This window comes from Rasamsonia byssochlamydoides (assembly GCF_041956645.1).
Source record: "Rasamsonia byssochlamydoides strain NRRL 3658 unplaced genomic scaffold VTN77scaffold_27, whole genome shotgun sequence".
In the NCBI taxonomy this organism is placed as follows: Eukaryota; Fungi; Ascomycota; class Eurotiomycetes; order Eurotiales; family Trichocomaceae; genus Rasamsonia; species Rasamsonia byssochlamydoides.
In genome coordinates, this window is record NW_027192410.1 from 297677 (window position 1) to 315166 (window position 17490).

The following is a 17490-nucleotide window of genomic DNA, read 5'->3' on the forward strand; positions in this document are numbered from 1 at the left end:
CGGTCTCTGCCGGCGAAGAAGACGTTGCGACCGGAGGGGTCACCTCCGACTCTCGAGGATTCGTCATGTCGGGTGAAGACGGCACAATGCTTGCGCAGACGGCGAGAGGGGCATTGGACGGCTCTGGGAATTCTGGTGGTGGAGTATCCGTAGTGGGATGAAGGCTCGGGCGGTGGTGAGGATAACGGTCTCGGGCATGAGTGGGCTGACTCATGAAGCGATCATGAAGCATGAGGACTAACGCCGCAAAAGCATAGGGAATGGCCCCCAGCTGCCGCCAAAGCCACGGCACCCCCCAGGCCAAAAACCCCCAAACTCCATCTTTCATTTAATATTTCTTTCTGGCCTGCAGCTCGGTGAACCCTAACTTCTAGAAAAAGCACTGGTGGAGCCCAACCATGCAGCTGGAACGTCACAAGCTAGAAGGCATAAATTGGGAATTCATTGGTTTCTTTTCCATATCTTTGACGACTTTTGTACTCATCATTATTGTTTGGACATAATCGAGGAACAGTAACTAGGTCCTACTGTGGCCTCGATTTTATACGCTAATGGTGATTGTGCCCAGATTCGCAGATCATCCACTCATATTGGTATTCGGGCTGGCAGCAACTCAGGCACGAAATCATATAAATAGCCCGTTCTATTTATATTCACTAGTCGTCCATTAAACGAAAAAAAAAAAAAACAAAAAGGATGTGCAGCGGTGCATATAAACCAGACAAAGAAAAAAGCTATTGAAAAAGAATTATTTTCTGAATGCGTCATTTCATCGTGAATGGGTATTGACTCCAAGTACTCCGTACAAATCTCCTTCCAAAACAAAAATCCCAATATCAAAATCCTCCAGACTCCTGTGTTGTCCCTTAATTTTGCCTTCCGATAATATTGCCTCCCGTCATGAAATATTTCCTAGCCATCAGGCATTGTTGACCAGAACCCGCCCAAATGCCCGCCGCTGTTTCCCGTCCGACTTCTTATTGATGCCAAACCTCTCCTGATCGGCAGCCATCTTCTGTTTGAAGAGACTCAGCTCGTAAAGCAGATCCTCCATATCCGCTTGCATCTCGTGGGCGTCCACCTCATTCGGGTCTGACTGGTCAGCGGTATCATCCTCCCAGATCGATGTGGTCTCTGCTTCCGTCTCGTTCTCTGTCTCTGTCGGGGCCGCATCTTCCTCTCCGCATAGGGACCCTAGGCTGCTTAAACGTTTCTGCAGAGGGACGGCCGGAATGGGGTTCTTGAGACTCTCCAGCGCCAGCTTAAGATGCGTGCGGAGCGCCTCGTTTTCTGTCTGCAGCTGTCGAATCTTGCACTCGCTCACCATTTTCGTCTCTTCCATCAGACGCTGCAGTTTGTCCACCTGCTGTTGATATTCCTCTAATTTCTCGTTCTGCAACTCACTCTCCCGCTTGCTGGCCGCATGCTGGCTGACGCTGAGCTGCAAGATACGGATTTGCTCTGCCATCGCTGCAATCTGCGCGTCCCGTTCGGCAGCAGAAACGTGGTCCTGATTGACCACAGCCCGTGTGCGGATATGCTTGGCCTGGTCAGCGTAGCGAAGGGTGGAAAGAGTCTCCTCATAATCGGTTGGGGAGACACAAGCAATCATGGCTGTCTTCGAATTCCCACCCAGGCTGTCTTTCAGTAGCCACGTTAGAATGGAGTCGCGATAGGGAACCACCTCCTTATTCCGTCTCCCGCCGGGTCGTTGCTGCTTCGGATCAGCCAGCGCGGCGATGACCCTGCCCAGGGTAGTCAGTGATTTATTAATGTTGGAACCCTCTCGCAGCCTTTGACCCGTTGCCTCTGTGGCTTTGGCACGTTCAGACCCCGCAAGGTCGACCAGCCGGATCCGCGCAGTTCGCTCCATGGTCTCATCTGTGGCGAGATCATGATGAATCTGCTTGAGCACGATGGTGAACACGGCGTGGGATCGCGACGAGGTATCGTTCATCTTAGTGCTGGCCGTAGTACGCGACATATCCCCCTTCCTCATCAATTTCATGACCTCTGCAAAGCTTCTGACGGGAACTTCTGTCAGGTCTTTGATATATGGGCCATCTGTGGGAGACTCGCGGATCTTGAGGTAGTATGGAGGATCCGTCCGGGGGACAAGCAGATCGCGCACATGCTCATTGTACACTTCGAAGTACGAGACACGGACATTGTAACTCGTGTTGGGAGATTGGCATGCCTCAATTCGCTGAAACAGGTCTTCACAGGTCCTTGGTATCAAACCAGGCCGCTCTGGTGTTCCCATCATGGTGTAGCTCTTTCCTGAGCCAGTCTGGCCGTAAGCAAAGATACAGGTGTGGTACCCCTCGAAGTTGTGATCCAGGAATTCTTCTCCGAGACAGTTATACACATCCTCCTGGTCGGCATAGTGCTCATCCGCCTCATTGTGGGACCAGAACGAGTGGTCAAAGGTAAAGGTCTTGTCCTCGAGAACCTTGCCGCGCGCCTGTGACCGGGGTTTTCCTGAGCTCACTGCGTCTGTCTGGGGTGCTCTGAGTGTAGTCGCTTGAGTATGGGGATCCATAGAAATCAGGCATTCCGCGCCTCGTTCGATTTCTGTACGGGGCAGAGCCCTCTGTCAACTCCCACCACTGCATGATGGTCATTTATTGAACCTACCTCTGGGCAGAAATCCTCTAACCCGCACGACGACCTTCACATTACCCCCAGGAGTTGGACTCGAGACCCCATCTTGTCGTTCTATGGGTACAACCATGCTTTCTCTGGATCTCAAGGACGGACTCGACGCCGTAGACCTCATTGCTGCCGCAGATGCTGTTGACGAGAGGCTGGTGGCGGCCGCGCCAGACATGGAAGAGGCGGGAAAATGCGGGATGGAGCCGATATTGTTGTATAAACGCGTGTCCAGCGCCATTTCCCTGCTGTTCTCCCTCAATAACTGCACTAATTGAGCGAGGATGTCGCGTTGTCGGCGAAGATGATTGTGGTACATGAGTTGCACGGTAGAGAGTAAAGTAAAAAAGAAAGACAGAAGAGTTAACTGGCTTGCTCCTGCCACTACGCTACCTTTCTTCACACGCGACTTCTTTCCTTCGTACTCCCCTTCCTCCTCGTCTGCTAAATAACCGATTTTTATTTATGATATCCGAACTGTAGCGACATCCACGGGTTTGCAGTTTAATAAATCGAGCAAAACGCGACTGCTGATTGAGGAGGAGAGAAGGAGGGACGTCAGCGTGTGCTACATCGACAGCTGCTGTCGTACAGTGTTTACTTACTGATCACACCCCGCATCCAGGGGCCTGGAACGCAGGGAGGGGAACCTTCCGATGAGAACAAGACAAACAAGCCTCACTGCAAACCAGACAAAGGCCAGAAGCGTTGCAGAATGTTCCAAACCCACTTTCAAAGAGGATACAATCCACAATGCATGGATACAGAATAGTATGTCTTGCAGACCTGGAGATCTACTCGGTCGAACATGTGATCCGTGGGTTCGTTTAGATTTTGCCGAAATGGGTTAGATCGCGATCTGGCAGGGGGGGTTGCGTCATACGAAGACGCGACTGGTCTGAAGTGTTGCTATGGCGATCCGCAAGGCTAGACCAGCAGTTACCACCTCTCCATTGAGAGTCTCCAGGGCCCATAAGGCGTACTTATTTTTAGATCATGATGACAGCTGGGTCCTCCAAGAAGCAGAAACAGCATCTAAAGATAGTTAAGTACGGAGTGTTCAGCTGGTCATGACGTACTGTATGGAGTACTCTGTGCTCGTTTCCCTAGAAATATTGCAACCGCGAGGTTTTTTACACCAGCGAGAATCAATACAATTACAGCAAAAGAAATAATAAACATCATGTGTAAACCAAAATGGAAGGCACTTTCCTGTTGTGGTGAGATACGTCCTTCCTGATGGAGAATGGCGGTGAGTGAATGGCAAAGTAAGAGAAAAAAAGGATGTACGATCTATCAGACATGCCACTCCACTGAAATAGTCAAAATCAAGGGGAGGAAAAAAAAAAGCTTCATGACTTCGTGATGGAACGATGAGAAACAATACAGATCGGGGTAGGAACAACGCAGTCATTTCAGACCTTTCCCCAGCAACTCCTGTCCAACTTCCTTCAGGAGAGGCTCGCTCTTTAATGCATCCACTTGACTCTTTGCCTTTACTGTATCCGCAATCCCCATCGCTCGACAAAGATCAATGACCTCTCCGTCCAAGGGGGCCTCGTAGAGGAAGAGACCAAGGGCAAAGAGACAGCCGTGCAGCGCCTCAATGCTTTCTTCTTCCTTCCCAATCGCCTCGAGCAACGAAGCCACCAGCTCGACTTGGTCACCTTCCGACAGTTTGTCCGGACGGCCCTCAAAGCGCTCGTTGTGGTTATAGGCGGCCAAATTGTACGCAAAAGAGGCCGCGACAACACGGAGATTAGTATGGCTGTCCAAGAGGCAGCCTGTGAGCAAGCGGATGCAGGTTTCGCATAGCGACTGGTTGGATGCAATCTGCTCGGGATAAAGTGGCGTGGTGAAGAGATTACAGGCCAGCTGGAGCATGACGATGCGGAGGTTGTAAGGACAGGCAGCAAGATCGGTGAAGTGAGAGAAGAGCGTCTGCAGCGTCTTGTGCTCGGGTTCCTCTGCAAAGAACCCGCTCACGCGAGAATCCAGGAAGGCGACGCGAACCAGATCGACCATGGCGAAACGAATGTCAATGGGCATTGTCGGGTAGGTCGACTGCAGATATGCGGCTAAAGAGGATAAATTCGGCACTGGAGCTTCCGCCGGGACGGTCAAATTTCTCTGTTTGACAAAATCTACGACGGATTGGATGGTTGGATCGGCGCCATAAGTCCCAATCTTGTGCAAGAGCTTGTCCAGCGGAGGAATTTTCGTATATGTGACATAGTTGGTGATTTTTCTCTGAAAACTCGGGAGTCGAAGATCACGGTGAGGGTGCGGCGGGAATGCCATCTGGATTAGCATGCGGACATTGCCCTTGAGTTGGGCTGGGTTGGCGCCGCTCCATTCATTTTCTTTCTTGCCCTTCAAAAAGGTCATAAAGGTTGGAGTAGCACGGACGCTATACTTCGCTCCCACGTCGAACGCAAAGTTGAGATCGACCTTGATCAGGACCGCCTTGTCGCCGGCCTCCTCTGCCAACTCCTCATACGTTGGATATACGATCTTGCATGGCGCACAGGTCGACGAGGTGAAAAAGATGACTGCGCAGGTATTCGATGCAAGGGCGAGCTGCTCCTCCAATTCCCGCAGATTACTAACGTTCCTCACGTAACCTTTGACTGGCCTTGACACTCCGCCTTGAGCTGTGCTAGGCTGGGGTACCGGAGGCGCTGCTCGTCCAGTAGGTACTGGGACATCTTGACCGGCATCTGCCTGCGTGATTCCACGGAGGGCCTTGTCAATCTGCGGTTTCATCATCTGTCCAAACGGTGTGCTAAGGAAGGTCTCTGGCAAAGACCGGATATGTTCCGGGATACTCTTCCCGACGAGGAACATGGCCAGATCTTGGGTGAAGTTGTTGCAATTGTGCAAGAAGAGATCATACGACTGTCGAAATCACGGTGAGTCAGTCTAGATATTGACAAGGGAGGCTATTTTCATGTTTTAGCCCTAATTCGTGTGTAGGCGCCCACCTCTGGCGTGTAGACCTGAGCCAAAGACTCGATATACTCCTGTATCACCTCGTTGGGGAGCTCCGTTCGCCCCATGTGCAGTTTCTCCATCGGTTCGCCATGGTGCGTGGTTCCGGGCACTTTTCTCTGAATACCCTGACCATAGAAATACTCCACTCCTCCAAAGACCAGGGACGTATGGTATATGGCATCGATCTGGACTCCGGTCAAGGGGAGCGACCACTGCCATCGCCAATTAGGAAGATACAAACTCCGTAGATACAGCTAAGTCACGTACCATTCGCGCCAGACCCTGTAATCTTGGTTAGCAACCATTTTTCACGGAGGATATGTAGACGAATCATCGCAACACCACCTTCGAGAGGTCGTAGACCCACAGCTCGACGTCCATCTTTTTATTTCTATGTGCGGGATGATTTGATAGCTATCATTTTTGTCAACTAGCAAGGTACTATGCACGTATTTAAGTTCCGCATCATTGGCGCAAGGCACCGGCATCACGTCAGCGGAGCTCCCCTGCGGACGCTAAATCATTATTAATTTAGCCTAAAGCCAAAGATAGTCGCGGTGGTTCTCCCCACCCGTCATTACTATCAGTGCTTTCAACCAATGCGCCGAAAGATGCAATAATAATAACTCCGCAACACACCGCTGCAAGCTTCCATCGACATGGTAAGTCGCTAATAATCCCTGCTATCGGATAGTCTGTTAGTAACCTTGCTAACCCGTCATCTTTGGCTGTAATATAGCCCCCTAAACGGCGTGGCGGCGGAGCTCCAAAAGAGAAAAAGAGCCGACAATCCAAGCTCGCGAAAGAGAACAACATTACCGCCGAAGAAGAGAACGAGATCAAGGAGGCCTTCCGTCTCTTCGCCACTGTGAACGAGGAGTTTGCGGACGAGAAAGAAGGGGTCATTCGTACTGAGGATGTTCGTAGGGCATTAATGTACGTTGTTGCCTGCTTCTTTATTTCTGAGTACCTGGTTTAACATATGTCTACTTGCAGAGCCCTCGGTCTCCCTCCCTCCTCCCCCTCCGAACTCTCCTCCATCATCTCCGCCGTCGACCCTACCTCGACCGGCTTCGTCCCCTACGCACCCTTCCTCTCCGTGGCAGCCGCAAAGCTGCACATGCGCAGCGAGGACTCCCTCGCCGAAGAAGTCGACGCTGCATACCGTCTCTTCACGCACGGCACGGACGGGCCCATCACGCTGAACCACCTGCGTCGCATAGCCCGCGACCTGAAGGAGGACAGTGTCGGCGATGAGTTACTCAAGGACATGATTTGCGAAGCGAACGGTGGCGCGGGAGTGAATGCTGGAGTAACGCTTGAGCAGTTCCGGGATGTGATGGCGAGAGCGGGCGTTTTTTAGTCTGGTTTTGATACCTCTGTTGATCTGTCTTTTGCTCTTCTGGTTACGGGAGTTGGGCATCATACACATTCTTATGCGAGCATTTTAGCGAGTTTTGGCGTTTGGAGAAGATAAGCGGACCGTGTTCATACCTTGGAACTCAATATGCTAGTTATATAAGGTGATTTTTTCCCCTCTTGCTTTTATTGGAACATAAGGACAAAGTTAGCAAATATATCACGCCTGTTGGTATTCACAAGAATCGTCGCTTTGCTAGCTAGTACAATATGCTCAAGTAAATGCCTCGTCTGATTCCGGTATTACCTATCCTGTCAAGGAATCATCCTTAGGAGTGACTAACTGCACTGTATCACAGTGACTTTCCCTGACGCAAGGCAAGATATCTTCAAGCCAGATGCCAGCAATCACATTCTTGAGATTCATGAAATTCGGAGTCCCCCATTCATTACGTGAAGGGAGAACCGAAGAAAGTATCACTTGGATAGAATTCTCTCCTCTCAATAAATACCATTCCTGAGAACAGCTCAAGTCAAAAAAAAGACTAGGTAACTGTATAAGATAGGATGCGAATGATGCTCACACTATTACATTACAAATGCTGCATGCAATATTCCAATCCATCCAATCAGGTGGCCTTCTCCATGTTGATTCAATTCAATTTGACCAAGAGGAAGGAAAGAGAGAGCAAGAGAGAGAGAGAGAGAGAGAGAGAGAGAGAGAGAGAGAGAGCGCCCCAAAAAACCAACTCCTGTAGCGCCGATCCAGGTGTAAAAAATCTAGCTGTAGAATAGGTACCTAGGTACATACATCTATCCAGATATCTTCTTGGCTCGCTAAAAGATTCGTGTCTCTGTGTGTGCGTGTGTCTGTATTCAATCAATAACATAATCTAGCAGGTGATGGTGATATGATAAGACAGTTAGTTATATAGTACAGAAACAAATATTCAGGAAGAGAAATTGCCACGATGCTGCTGAGCAGCAGGATGCGGAAGGGGAAATTGCAAGAAAGAACATATCAACGCCTTTAGTCAAGATGAGCCAACAAGCCGTTCATTCCGCCTCGTGCCATTGCTATGCTCCCTGGGTATCAAATAAAAGTCGTAATTAAGGAGCTGTTGTTGTTACATAGGATGTGTTTGTTACATAGGTGTGGGGGTGTGGGTGTAAAAACCAAAATCCGGTCATTGCGCCTTTACAATGGATGGTGATAATAATGGTTTCTCCTTCTTTTGATCTTCCTCAGCAACTGCAGCTGTGTTTGGCTCGGTTGAGATGGCTTCAGGAGTGGTATCGGACGGTTTGGCACCTTCCGGAGCCGACATGCTCGACGGTTGACTCCCTACAGACGTATCCGAGTCAAAGACCTCAGATTCGGTTGAAGATGTCTCATCTGTTGCCGGAATGCCCCTGTCCCCATCTAAGGGTTCACCAGTGGAGGGCTGATTGGAAGGTGCCTCTAGACTAGTAGTCGGCGCAACAGACTCTTCTTGTCCATTTATGACGGCTTTCTCGTCAATGTCCGACCGGGCATCCTCAAGCCTTTCGTCTTCGTCTGCGGAATGCGGTCCTTCAACGCACTCGTAGAAAAGCATAAAAACCCCACCCTGCGAGAACACGTTCCGTTCACTGACCATCTGCACATCATCGTCACTGAGACGGAACCAACGCTCGGGCCTCTCCTTCTCTCCATCCGCGTGGAGGACCGCTTCAGGGACATTCACAGGGAAATGTTCCATGGAATATTTCCGGTAGCAGATATAGTGCCCGTTTTCGTGTCTGCCATAGTGCGTTACAACAGCACGCAGCTCATATCGCCGGTCAAGAACTTCCCTCGTAATCCCTGGTCGAGGAAGCATGGACTGCTGGGGATCGGTGTCCCATCTCTCTAGAGCGTCCTCGCCTTTCTCAACAGCCTTTGTCCCCAAACACCACTCGTCCAAATCGAGAGTCTTTGGGAATCTGACGTCTGCATAGTTCTTTCTCAGTATGCCAGTGTTTTCATCAAACACGCTTCGATTAACATGAATGACAAGGGACTTCGGCGCCCTGGCAATCACAGCTTGCCTCGATTTCGTCGTCGATACTCTATTCTTCGACGGGATATGGCATTTCTTTGACAGCGTCTTCTCCGTGAAATCCTCATCGTCCAGGGCTTCTTGGACGGCTTGGAGACGTGATTGAGCAGAACTCTTGAGTGCGTCTGACAGTTTTGGAGTTTGTGATCCATCTGCGAGTTCCTCATCTTCTTCAATTTGCTTCAGAAGATGACCGAGCTGCTCCTTGGTGCGCAGCAAGGTGCATTTAGCACATTCGACGCCCTCGATAGGCTCCAGCGTCATGTAATCATCCAGACACTCTCGTATATCATACTCCCAGTTCCTCCCAAGGGAGACTGTGAGACAATTGAACGGGATCAGCGACAGACCTTCAGTCCAACCACACCGCATGCAGCCTACTCGTTGCGCGAGCAGACCCTCTAGAGGATTTCGAAGCGAGGCGTACTGTTCAGTCCCGTGAACACGAAGCCTCCTGTCGTCTGATGCAGAGGAAACTCCCAGAACATGCTCATGTGGTCCCGCCACCTTCAATCCAAGATTACTTGTCAGTCTCTTTGACGCTTGCGAAATCTCCCTGTCGATTTGATCGATAATTTTCGAGAAATATTCCTGTGCATCTTGTTGTTGCCAGCTACTCATAGATTTTAAATCCGGAGGTATCCAAAGCCTCTGCCCATGGTTCGCGGGGTCGTTCAGTCGCTGAATGATATCCCTCAGAGCACGATGCGTCGAGAGCGTACCTCGGTCGGCCAGGTCTTGAATATTCCGTTCAAGAAAAGCTTCGAACGACCGGAGCGATGCCAGCCCTTGTATGATACTGTTCTGATAACAGGAATTGTCCCAGTTCCCTAGCCCGGGAGGGATGGGCTCCTTTCCACCCAGCAGGGCGTTCCCGAACCCCGACAAGCTTCGCGCGCGGGGAAATATGGAATACAACGAACTCTTATCGAGACCCAATATTCGTTGCATCGCTTCGCTTTTTGCTTGGAAGCTAGGGAACGCCATCGAGGCGACTTGGTCCTGAGATTCGGTCGTCGAGTCCAGCGCAAGGATGATGCGAGACGGCGTTAAATGGACAAGGGTATTCCAAAGAACTCGTGAGATTGTCACAGGCAGAAGATCAAAATATGAGAGCATATAGTAAAGAAACAGAGCCGAAGCACATATAGAGGCTAGTACCGAACCGCTCTGTACGGGGAGAGAAGACATGTCATAGTGGTTGCCGCTTGCGCCACTGAATGGATTCAAGGTGCTTGCATGGTAACTCTCCGGACGAACGGTCATGGCGAGAGGGGAAGAGCTGGTCGCCGAACACAGGCGATGGTTGGCAAATCATGAGAGTATGACGGTCCGGAGTCCATACGCAATTTTCGATGTTTGTCGATCCGAAACGTCTTGTTTCACATCCCTGTCGAGTATATCCTGATGGATCGATTATCGGACATCCATGGATGATATCTTAGTTCAGCGGCAAGGCTCGACGTTGCACTGCTGGTCTCTGCGCGTTCCCGGAAAACTTTTATCGATAGCCAAACAACAGGCAGAGCCTTCCCCACAAAGCCTGAATAATATTAAATTTCAATTACAGAAAACAACTGTCTTACAGAGGCAGCCATGGCGAAAACACCCAAATTAAAGAATAATAAGCGTAAGTTATTCCTTTCTTCGTTTGTTGCTCACTCTGACTCGGTTCTTCCAGCCAAATCAATACACTCTCGAGCTGCGCGGCGTGCAGCGTCACCTTCGAATGAGCTCGACAAGTCGCTGACGTCTCTGCCACGAGCAGAGACGGCCATTCCCGTCCCAGTAACTCATACAAATGCAGGAGTGTCAAAGAAGAAGCCAAAATCCAAAGCGAAGACGCGAGCCCAACGTCTACGACAACAGAAAGGCATCGAGCGGGCTGAGGTCGTTATGGATCAGCTGGAGAAGAAAGTAGCCAAGAGTGTAGGGAAAGGAAAGAAAGTCAAAGCGCGAAAGGTAAGAAAGGCCTTGTTTTACGCAATATCATGCTGCCGTTTGCTTTTCGAGCTCGCACACTAACATCTTTATCTTTACCTTAAAGATAAACTGGGACGATCTCAACAGCAAACTGAGCAAGACTACGGAGAATCAACAAGGAACGGAGGGCCCAGATGTCAATGATTCCATGGTGGATGATGATCAGCCTATGACGTCCGCGGCGCCCGAGAAAGCATTGTCAGTGTTCACAAACGTCCCGGCCGTAAACAACGATATGGTAGCGGACGAACCCGAAAAACTGGATGAGGAGGACGAGATTACTTGAGGACCAGGCGCAAGCATTATATCTGCAAGGTTGAATTCCCTCCTATCTATTTCTTCGGCCTAAGCTGGTTAATCATGCGGTCAATTTCGCTGACCGCCGGCCCGGAAGCCTTTGTTCTGAGAAGCTCAAGGGTGTTGACATCCTTGGCTTTCATGGCTTCTTCTCCAGCTTTCACGATCATACCACATTTCATCCACATCTCGATTCTTTCTGCGACAGGCAGATTCGTGCACTTGGGAACAAACATCGAGGCGAGTTTGGTGTTACCGGCGCCCAGTATTTCATTATAAAAAGGCTATATTATCTGTATGTCAGCGCATTCTTCAGGATGGGTAAAACAGAAATCGAAAAAAAGGGGGATGTTGAATGCTGCTCACCTCCCAACCAATCGGAGACTTCTTGGCCTTTGAAATTTCCTCCAACTCTCCCCAGTCACGTTTGGCAACTAGGGCTCGCAGTCTAACCCACCAAAAAGTGGCCTCTGGCATCTTGAACTCGTGTTGAATCTTTTGTGCTCTCTTACCATACCCCGATCTTATCAGCCTGTAGACTGTTTCATTCACACTCAGACCGACGAAGTCTGGGCCGTCTGATAGTTCCTTATCCAGAGCCTCCTGAACCTTGAGCAGCTGCGTGGCCTCGGAAAGTGACTTCTGCTGGAAGAGGATGGCGGCATCTTTGGAGTCCGAAAGAGCACGGGATGCAAGATTCAGTTTCTCTATTTTTCCCTGAACCTCATCCTGCTTGAGTGCTTCTGAGATCAGAATATTGGAACCATCGATGGGCCTATCGTCTTGATAATACAAATCTTTCAGAAGCTCGGTATCCCCTTCCCTTGCGGACGTTTCCACAAGGGCGGAGGCTGTGGGCCTGTCGTTAATCGTCCTGAAAAAGCTCGACAGGGGAAGCTTCTTCTTTAGGTGCAGCAGAACGTAGTACAAAAGATCAGTATCCCCACTTTCGACAGCCTTATCGAGTGCGATGTTATCTTCTTCCATACTAAGAAGCAGGGGAACTTGTTTGCCGGCTCGAGGTTCATAATTCAGTAGCTGCGTAGCGAGGTGAGATCGTCCCTCATCGTAAGCAGATTGTGCAATCGCTTCAAAGGAAACGCCAGATTTCCCTTCTAGTCTTTGCACGATCAGTTTGCATACTGCCTCATCGTCGGCTGTTGAGACCTTAACTTTCTGAATCGCCCAATGAACGTAGATTTTATCGACCGGAATGTGAAGGTATTCGGAAATTCGTATTGCCAGGAGATATTCATGGCGATTGATCAGACGATCAACCAGCTTCTCGGGAGTTAAGCGGAGATATTGATCAAAAGAAATCGGCATCCCTATTTGAAAATCTCGGACCGCCTTCAGCACCCTCAATCTTTCCGTCATCTCCACGAACTCGTCGCTATTGTACAGCTCCAAGACCGACTTTCCAAAAGAAGCCGCTTTCAGGAGCCGCTTCTGCCAATACGTGTCAAATTCGTGACCGGCAGCTTTGACACAAGTATCAACAGCCTCTGGAAGATTGGGCCGGATTCGTTGAATGTTTTCGTCAGCTTTGGGGGACTTCTTCTCTAATTGGTCAACCGAGTCCAGAAGGACTGATGCTGGAGATGTAGACCCGAGTCTGAAAACCTCTTCCGTCACGGCTGTTCAAATTAGTCTCCATATACAGAAACTTCACAGCGAGGATACTGACCGGAAACCTTGTGTAGAAACTCGCAGGACTCATTGGTCAACAATCTGACGCCATCAAATTCAGGAATTACATGTACACGACCATCATAATAGTACCTTCCTCTGTCAGAAATCATTCGATATGTTCCAGGATTGACATGCTCACCTCGAAGCCGCTCCACTAGGGCCCACTATATGAATCTCGTCCTCCCATGCGAGTATGACCGCATCGTCTCCGCACCACTCCATCGTCAGCGGAGGGGTCTTGGCTTTGGAGTCGTATTCGGTGTATTTGTTTTGAAAGTCACTGCTCACAACCCAGACTTTGCCATCGCTCATGTAGAGAGCCACAAAGCGGCCAGTCGGCGACACACTGACATGTTTGAACGGCCCATTCTGTAACATCCGATCCTCTGCTTCGGTGGCATCAACTACATAGATCGTTTTATCCACCGCGAGAAGAACTTCCACAGAACGTGAAAGCGTATAAGACGGAGGGATCAGTGACCACGAGGATACCTCTCCCTCTGGAGATGGAGCCAATAACTTTGGTCTAGGCTCATCATAATTAGACACGGCGATCAGCTGATTGTTCGACAGCAATGCCACGAAGCCTGATGACCAGAAGCGGCAACTCCTAACTCCATACTCCTCTGCCCCCTAGAGAAAGCAGTTAGCCAGAAAACATCGCATCTCCAGAGTACTCGGTGTACATTTCCCAATGAGAATGGCGCAAAGTCGCCATGTAAGCCAAAATAGCGCCGAACTGTGCCATCCTCTGTCACGACAAGAAGCTCTTCATTATCGGACCATCCAAGCCCTCGAATAGAGCCATGTTCCCACTGCTGTCCGTCAGCCAATGTAATTTGGAAGAACAGGACAGGTAAGACACACATTTATGCGATTGATGAGCTTTCCTGAATAGGAGTAGATATCGATGCTAGATTTGGAGGTCTGCGCATCTCGATACCTGTAAAGCTTGGTCTCGTCGCGATACAGAGCTAAAATGTCCAATAATCAGTCATAGTTCGGGGGACGGCATCCCAGTACTGATCGAGATGGAGAGAGAGATACCAACTGCTCCTCCATAAGGCGCTCCAGCGACGATGTAGTTCTCTAGTTCTAGATCTTCATCAAACACCGCATCATATACCCGCACCTTCCTATAGAACCTGTCGCCCACCCTCTCCCAATCTGCCAGGGGGTTGGGTGGAGCCATCACCAACGCAGTTGTTCTTCTGGCACAGAGAGTGATGGCCACATTAATCCTGTGCTTCTCCTAAACCTGCCCCTTGACTTGAGACATGAATTCGTAACAGAGGGTCAGACATAAAGAGGCATCAACAGTGCAGTTACCCACTTCCAAGAAGTAACGTTAACCAACAGTCAACGCTAAACCATATGTGATATGCCGCTAAACTGTATACGCCTTAGCGCCATCGTCACTACCCGTCACCAGCGCCTCGTTCAATGCAAAGCGTTCAATCATGATAAGCCTAGCAGTCAATAGTAATAACAAGTCTCCTTCTTCCTTATCTATTTAAACAACATCTGCACCCTTGGGACTGTCTTTTTCTTCTCCGTCATCTCTTCCATCTCTCAAACTTCTCCCATATGGACTCCCTGGAGACTGAACATCTCATTTCCGATTTGACGGACCTTGACCTTGCTGTTTTACTCTCTCTGATTGCTCAGGAGCACTGTCTTATCGAGACAACGTCGGATTGTATCGACGATGTCTCCAAGGAGCTGGCGTTGGTACTGTCTACCGAATTTCGCTTGATTTCGCTGCCTTAGCTGACAACACCTTACATAGATCTGCCAGAACACCTTTGGTCTATCATATGCTCTTCTTGACTGCTCCGAAGAGACTTCCCTTGACGACTTCAGTACTAGGATACTAGCTCCAGATCCTGTGCCGACAGGCCGTCAATACTCTCCATCTTTGACACGACATGCTGCTGAATCGGTAAGATGTCTCCCACTTGAATCATTGGAGTCCTTCCCTCGAGAATAGTATAACGAGATATTCTCATGTTGAACTTCTTGCGGTGGCTGCTATTTCCTCGTTTAGTCTGCACATGGATAACCCACATCGGTCTTGTCCCTCGAGCTTCTTTTGTAGGCATCACTTTGGAACAACTTGAGCATCTAAACCCAGTCCCTCGAAGTGAGACTGTTTTTCTGAATTGCCAGCATTTTTTTTCCCCTCCATTTTACTAACTCATTCGATTTTGATCACAGAGATACCCTTCATTTAAGAGCGCTCACGGTATACAAGAGCATTCTATGTCCGTCAAAGACAATTATCTTGATGAGAGGAAAGTCGTAAATGTTGTCATTGCGAAGAACTTCAACCGCACTCGTGACGATATTCAGATCCAGGCCCTTGAGGTTCGTCAATTCAATCTTCCAATTGTCAGATGCTTCTAACACGCAACGAGTAGTTGCTACGGTCAAGGAGGATATTTACCAAAACTGCAGTGCACGGCACACCGAAAGTCTTTCTGTTCATAGCTGTGATTGCCTCTGACGAAAGCAGCAGCAGGAAGCTTCCTTTAAACAGACACCTAGTAAGTTGTTTCCTTCTGCGGTGGTTGCAACACTCCGGCATACTTACTTCTTCTAGAACGACCATCTTTTTCTCTCACACGTTCATGAACCCCAGCATGGGTATCCTAATCTGGAAGATGATGACTCCTGGATATCCGATGATCGGGCATCGATCTCATCTGTGGTCCGGAAGTCCCGCGTGGACGTACACAGACGAAGTCTCAGACAACATAAAATTGATGAGGAGGTAGCAGATGAGCCTTCTCCGACGCGCATCTACATGACTGTCTGGCTGACGGATTTGGTAGATGATATCAAAGCTGCGCTTGGCCAGGGACAACGTGTTTGTCTCCGCAGAAGTCGCTCGCTATCTGCAGAATATTGTTGTCTTTCTAAGGCTCAATCGTGCTGTTGCCGGGGGCATATCTGCCAAAGCAACGAACCACTTCCTTCTTCTTGCCAAGTCAGTATCTGATGCTTATCACCCTGTCGAAGACGCTCACTCACAGGTCAACTAGATCCCTCGCCCCCTTACATGGTATAAACTATCTCACGCCGTCGATAGTAGCACTTGCGGCAAAGAAGATATATCGTCATCGAATTATCGTCGCTTCAGCAGAGAACGAACGCAGCATACAGTATGGCAGTAATCTAAATGCGGTATCCCAGCTTCTAAGGGATGTCAACTCCGACGCGATAATTGATAAGGTCATAGGGGAAGTCGAAGCCCCATTGTGAACAACTATCTGCATGACTTTGATATGTATACACGCATGAACATGACTATCCCGATCGGATCAGTTTCGAGTACCAGAACGATGCCTCTTCGCGGTCTTTTACCATACTGTATCACGAGTGAAATTGCATGTGCCGTCTTGGCAACGGTCTAATTCCAGTTTTATACTGTCCACACTCCAGTCTGCTGCAATGAAACCGCGAAGAACGTCGTTGTGCAACATGATATATGCGGCTGCAATCATCCTCTCTGCATACACAGTCTGGAATCCAGCCCCAATAAGACAGAATGGTGCATTCTCCAGGCAGAGCCTGCCTTCTCGCCGCCTGAGAATCCGCCGTCGCAGGAAAGGCATCAGATGCTCTAGCCGTCAGTGTGTGTACTAGACGTTCCAGTGATGCATGTCCAGAGGAACGGCCGAGAACACAAGGCCACTAGAGCAATAAGTGACAACGAAGTCCCCGGAACTTCCAGCCGACGTCTAGCTCGGAATACATGCTTTGGAAGAGAACTCCACAAGGAAGGATTCAACTATTGACTCTTCCGATAATTGACCCTGCACCAAGTACAACCCCCCAGGGCCCAGTCTTTCGGCCGATCTCACCGCCGAGCAGAATCTACTTGCCCTGGCTCCCCTTGATACGGGTAAGCACTTGATTTCATTGTCCTTTTACATTTGAGACTTCTGCTTTCCTGCATGCCGTGGCATGACAATTAGGTCATGGTTGGTCACGTGCGCGCCATCAGCCTTGATGACAGAGAGGCACTGCAACAGCTTGATGGTTCATTATTTAAGAAACACTTTGATAACTGGTTTCCACAGGATCACGTTACTCCGCCTTGGCCAGTACCTCCCCTGACCATCTTCCTCCAGGCTGGTGATACGGCTCTGCCGTCAACCACGGTAACAGGATGGGATTTGTTCCACCACAGAATCCCGAATACCTTGAGTAGTGGCGGAGGACGGAGGAATAGTACCGTTAGATCCGAGAATTTAATGAGGCATCCATTCCAGTGAGTTAGTCGTTGAATCTAGACGCCTAAGGCTGTATGGCGAAGTTGGTACTATCCACTCTATCGGCCGATGGCTCTCTAGGGGTTTGCTACTATGCACTCCAGAGGTCGGGCCCTCCTCCAAGCCCTGGAATGATGTCTCCAGAGGGGCTTTGC

General features: G+C 49.6%; 7 protein-coding genes across 7 annotated transcripts; 3 read left to right on the forward strand and 4 right to left on the reverse strand.

Moving 5' to 3' along the window:
• Positions 1–919: 919 nt before the first annotated feature.
• Positions 920–2734, reverse strand: VTN77DRAFT_3845 (uncharacterized protein; the record flags this gene model as incomplete). Its single annotated transcript, XM_069419838.1, has 2 exons — positions 920–2574; positions 2638–2734. 2 exons carry the CDS (start codon positions 2732–2734, stop codon positions 920–922), a joined length of 1752 nt encoding a protein of 583 aa, XP_069278195.1.
• Positions 2735–4062: 1328 nt separating this feature from the next.
• Positions 4063–6027, reverse strand: VTN77DRAFT_3846 (uncharacterized protein; the record flags this gene model as incomplete). The annotated part of the gene is made up of 4 exons (XM_069419839.1): positions 4063–5550; positions 5637–5858; positions 5914–5928; positions 5992–6027. The coding sequence occupies 4 exons, from the start codon at positions 6025–6027 to the stop codon at positions 4063–4065; spliced, it is 1761 nt and encodes a 586-aa protein (XP_069278196.1).
• Positions 6028–6305: 278 nt separating this feature from the next.
• VTN77DRAFT_3847 (uncharacterized protein) lies at positions 6306–7009 on the forward strand (the record flags this gene model as incomplete). The annotated part of the gene is made up of 3 exons (XM_069419840.1): positions 6306–6308; positions 6386–6582; positions 6643–7009. 3 exons carry the CDS (start codon positions 6306–6308, stop codon positions 7007–7009), a joined length of 567 nt encoding a protein of 188 aa, XP_069278197.1.
• A 1183-nt stretch (positions 7010–8192) lies between these two features.
• On the reverse strand, positions 8193–10352 carry VTN77DRAFT_3848 (uncharacterized protein; the record flags this gene model as incomplete). Its single annotated transcript, XM_069419841.1, has 1 exon — positions 8193–10352. The coding sequence occupies one exon, from the start codon at positions 10350–10352 to the stop codon at positions 8193–8195; it is 2160 nt and encodes a 719-aa protein (XP_069278198.1).
• Positions 10353–10682: 330 nt separating this feature from the next.
• Positions 10683–11355, forward strand: VTN77DRAFT_3849 (uncharacterized protein; the record flags this gene model as incomplete). Its single annotated transcript, XM_069419842.1, has 3 exons — positions 10683–10716; positions 10768–11048; positions 11134–11355. 3 exons carry the CDS (start codon positions 10683–10685, stop codon positions 11353–11355), a joined length of 537 nt encoding a protein of 178 aa, XP_069278199.1.
• Positions 11356–11401: 46 nt separating this feature from the next.
• Positions 11402–14250, reverse strand: VTN77DRAFT_3850 (uncharacterized protein; the record flags this gene model as incomplete). Its single annotated transcript, XM_069419844.1, has 7 exons — positions 11402–11650; positions 11733–13003; positions 13054–13148; positions 13198–13691; positions 13745–13873; positions 13926–14032; positions 14106–14250. The coding sequence occupies 7 exons, from the start codon at positions 14248–14250 to the stop codon at positions 11402–11404; spliced, it is 2490 nt and encodes an 829-aa protein (XP_069278200.1).
• A 395-nt stretch (positions 14251–14645) lies between these two features.
• On the forward strand, positions 14646–16322 carry VTN77DRAFT_3851 (uncharacterized protein; the record flags this gene model as incomplete). Its single annotated transcript, XM_069419845.1, has 7 exons — positions 14646–14789; positions 14848–15000; positions 15276–15425; positions 15479–15604; positions 15661–15831; positions 15893–16047; positions 16103–16322. 7 exons carry the CDS (start codon positions 14646–14648, stop codon positions 16320–16322), a joined length of 1119 nt encoding a protein of 372 aa, XP_069278201.1.
• Positions 16323–17490: the final 1168 nt, after the last annotated feature.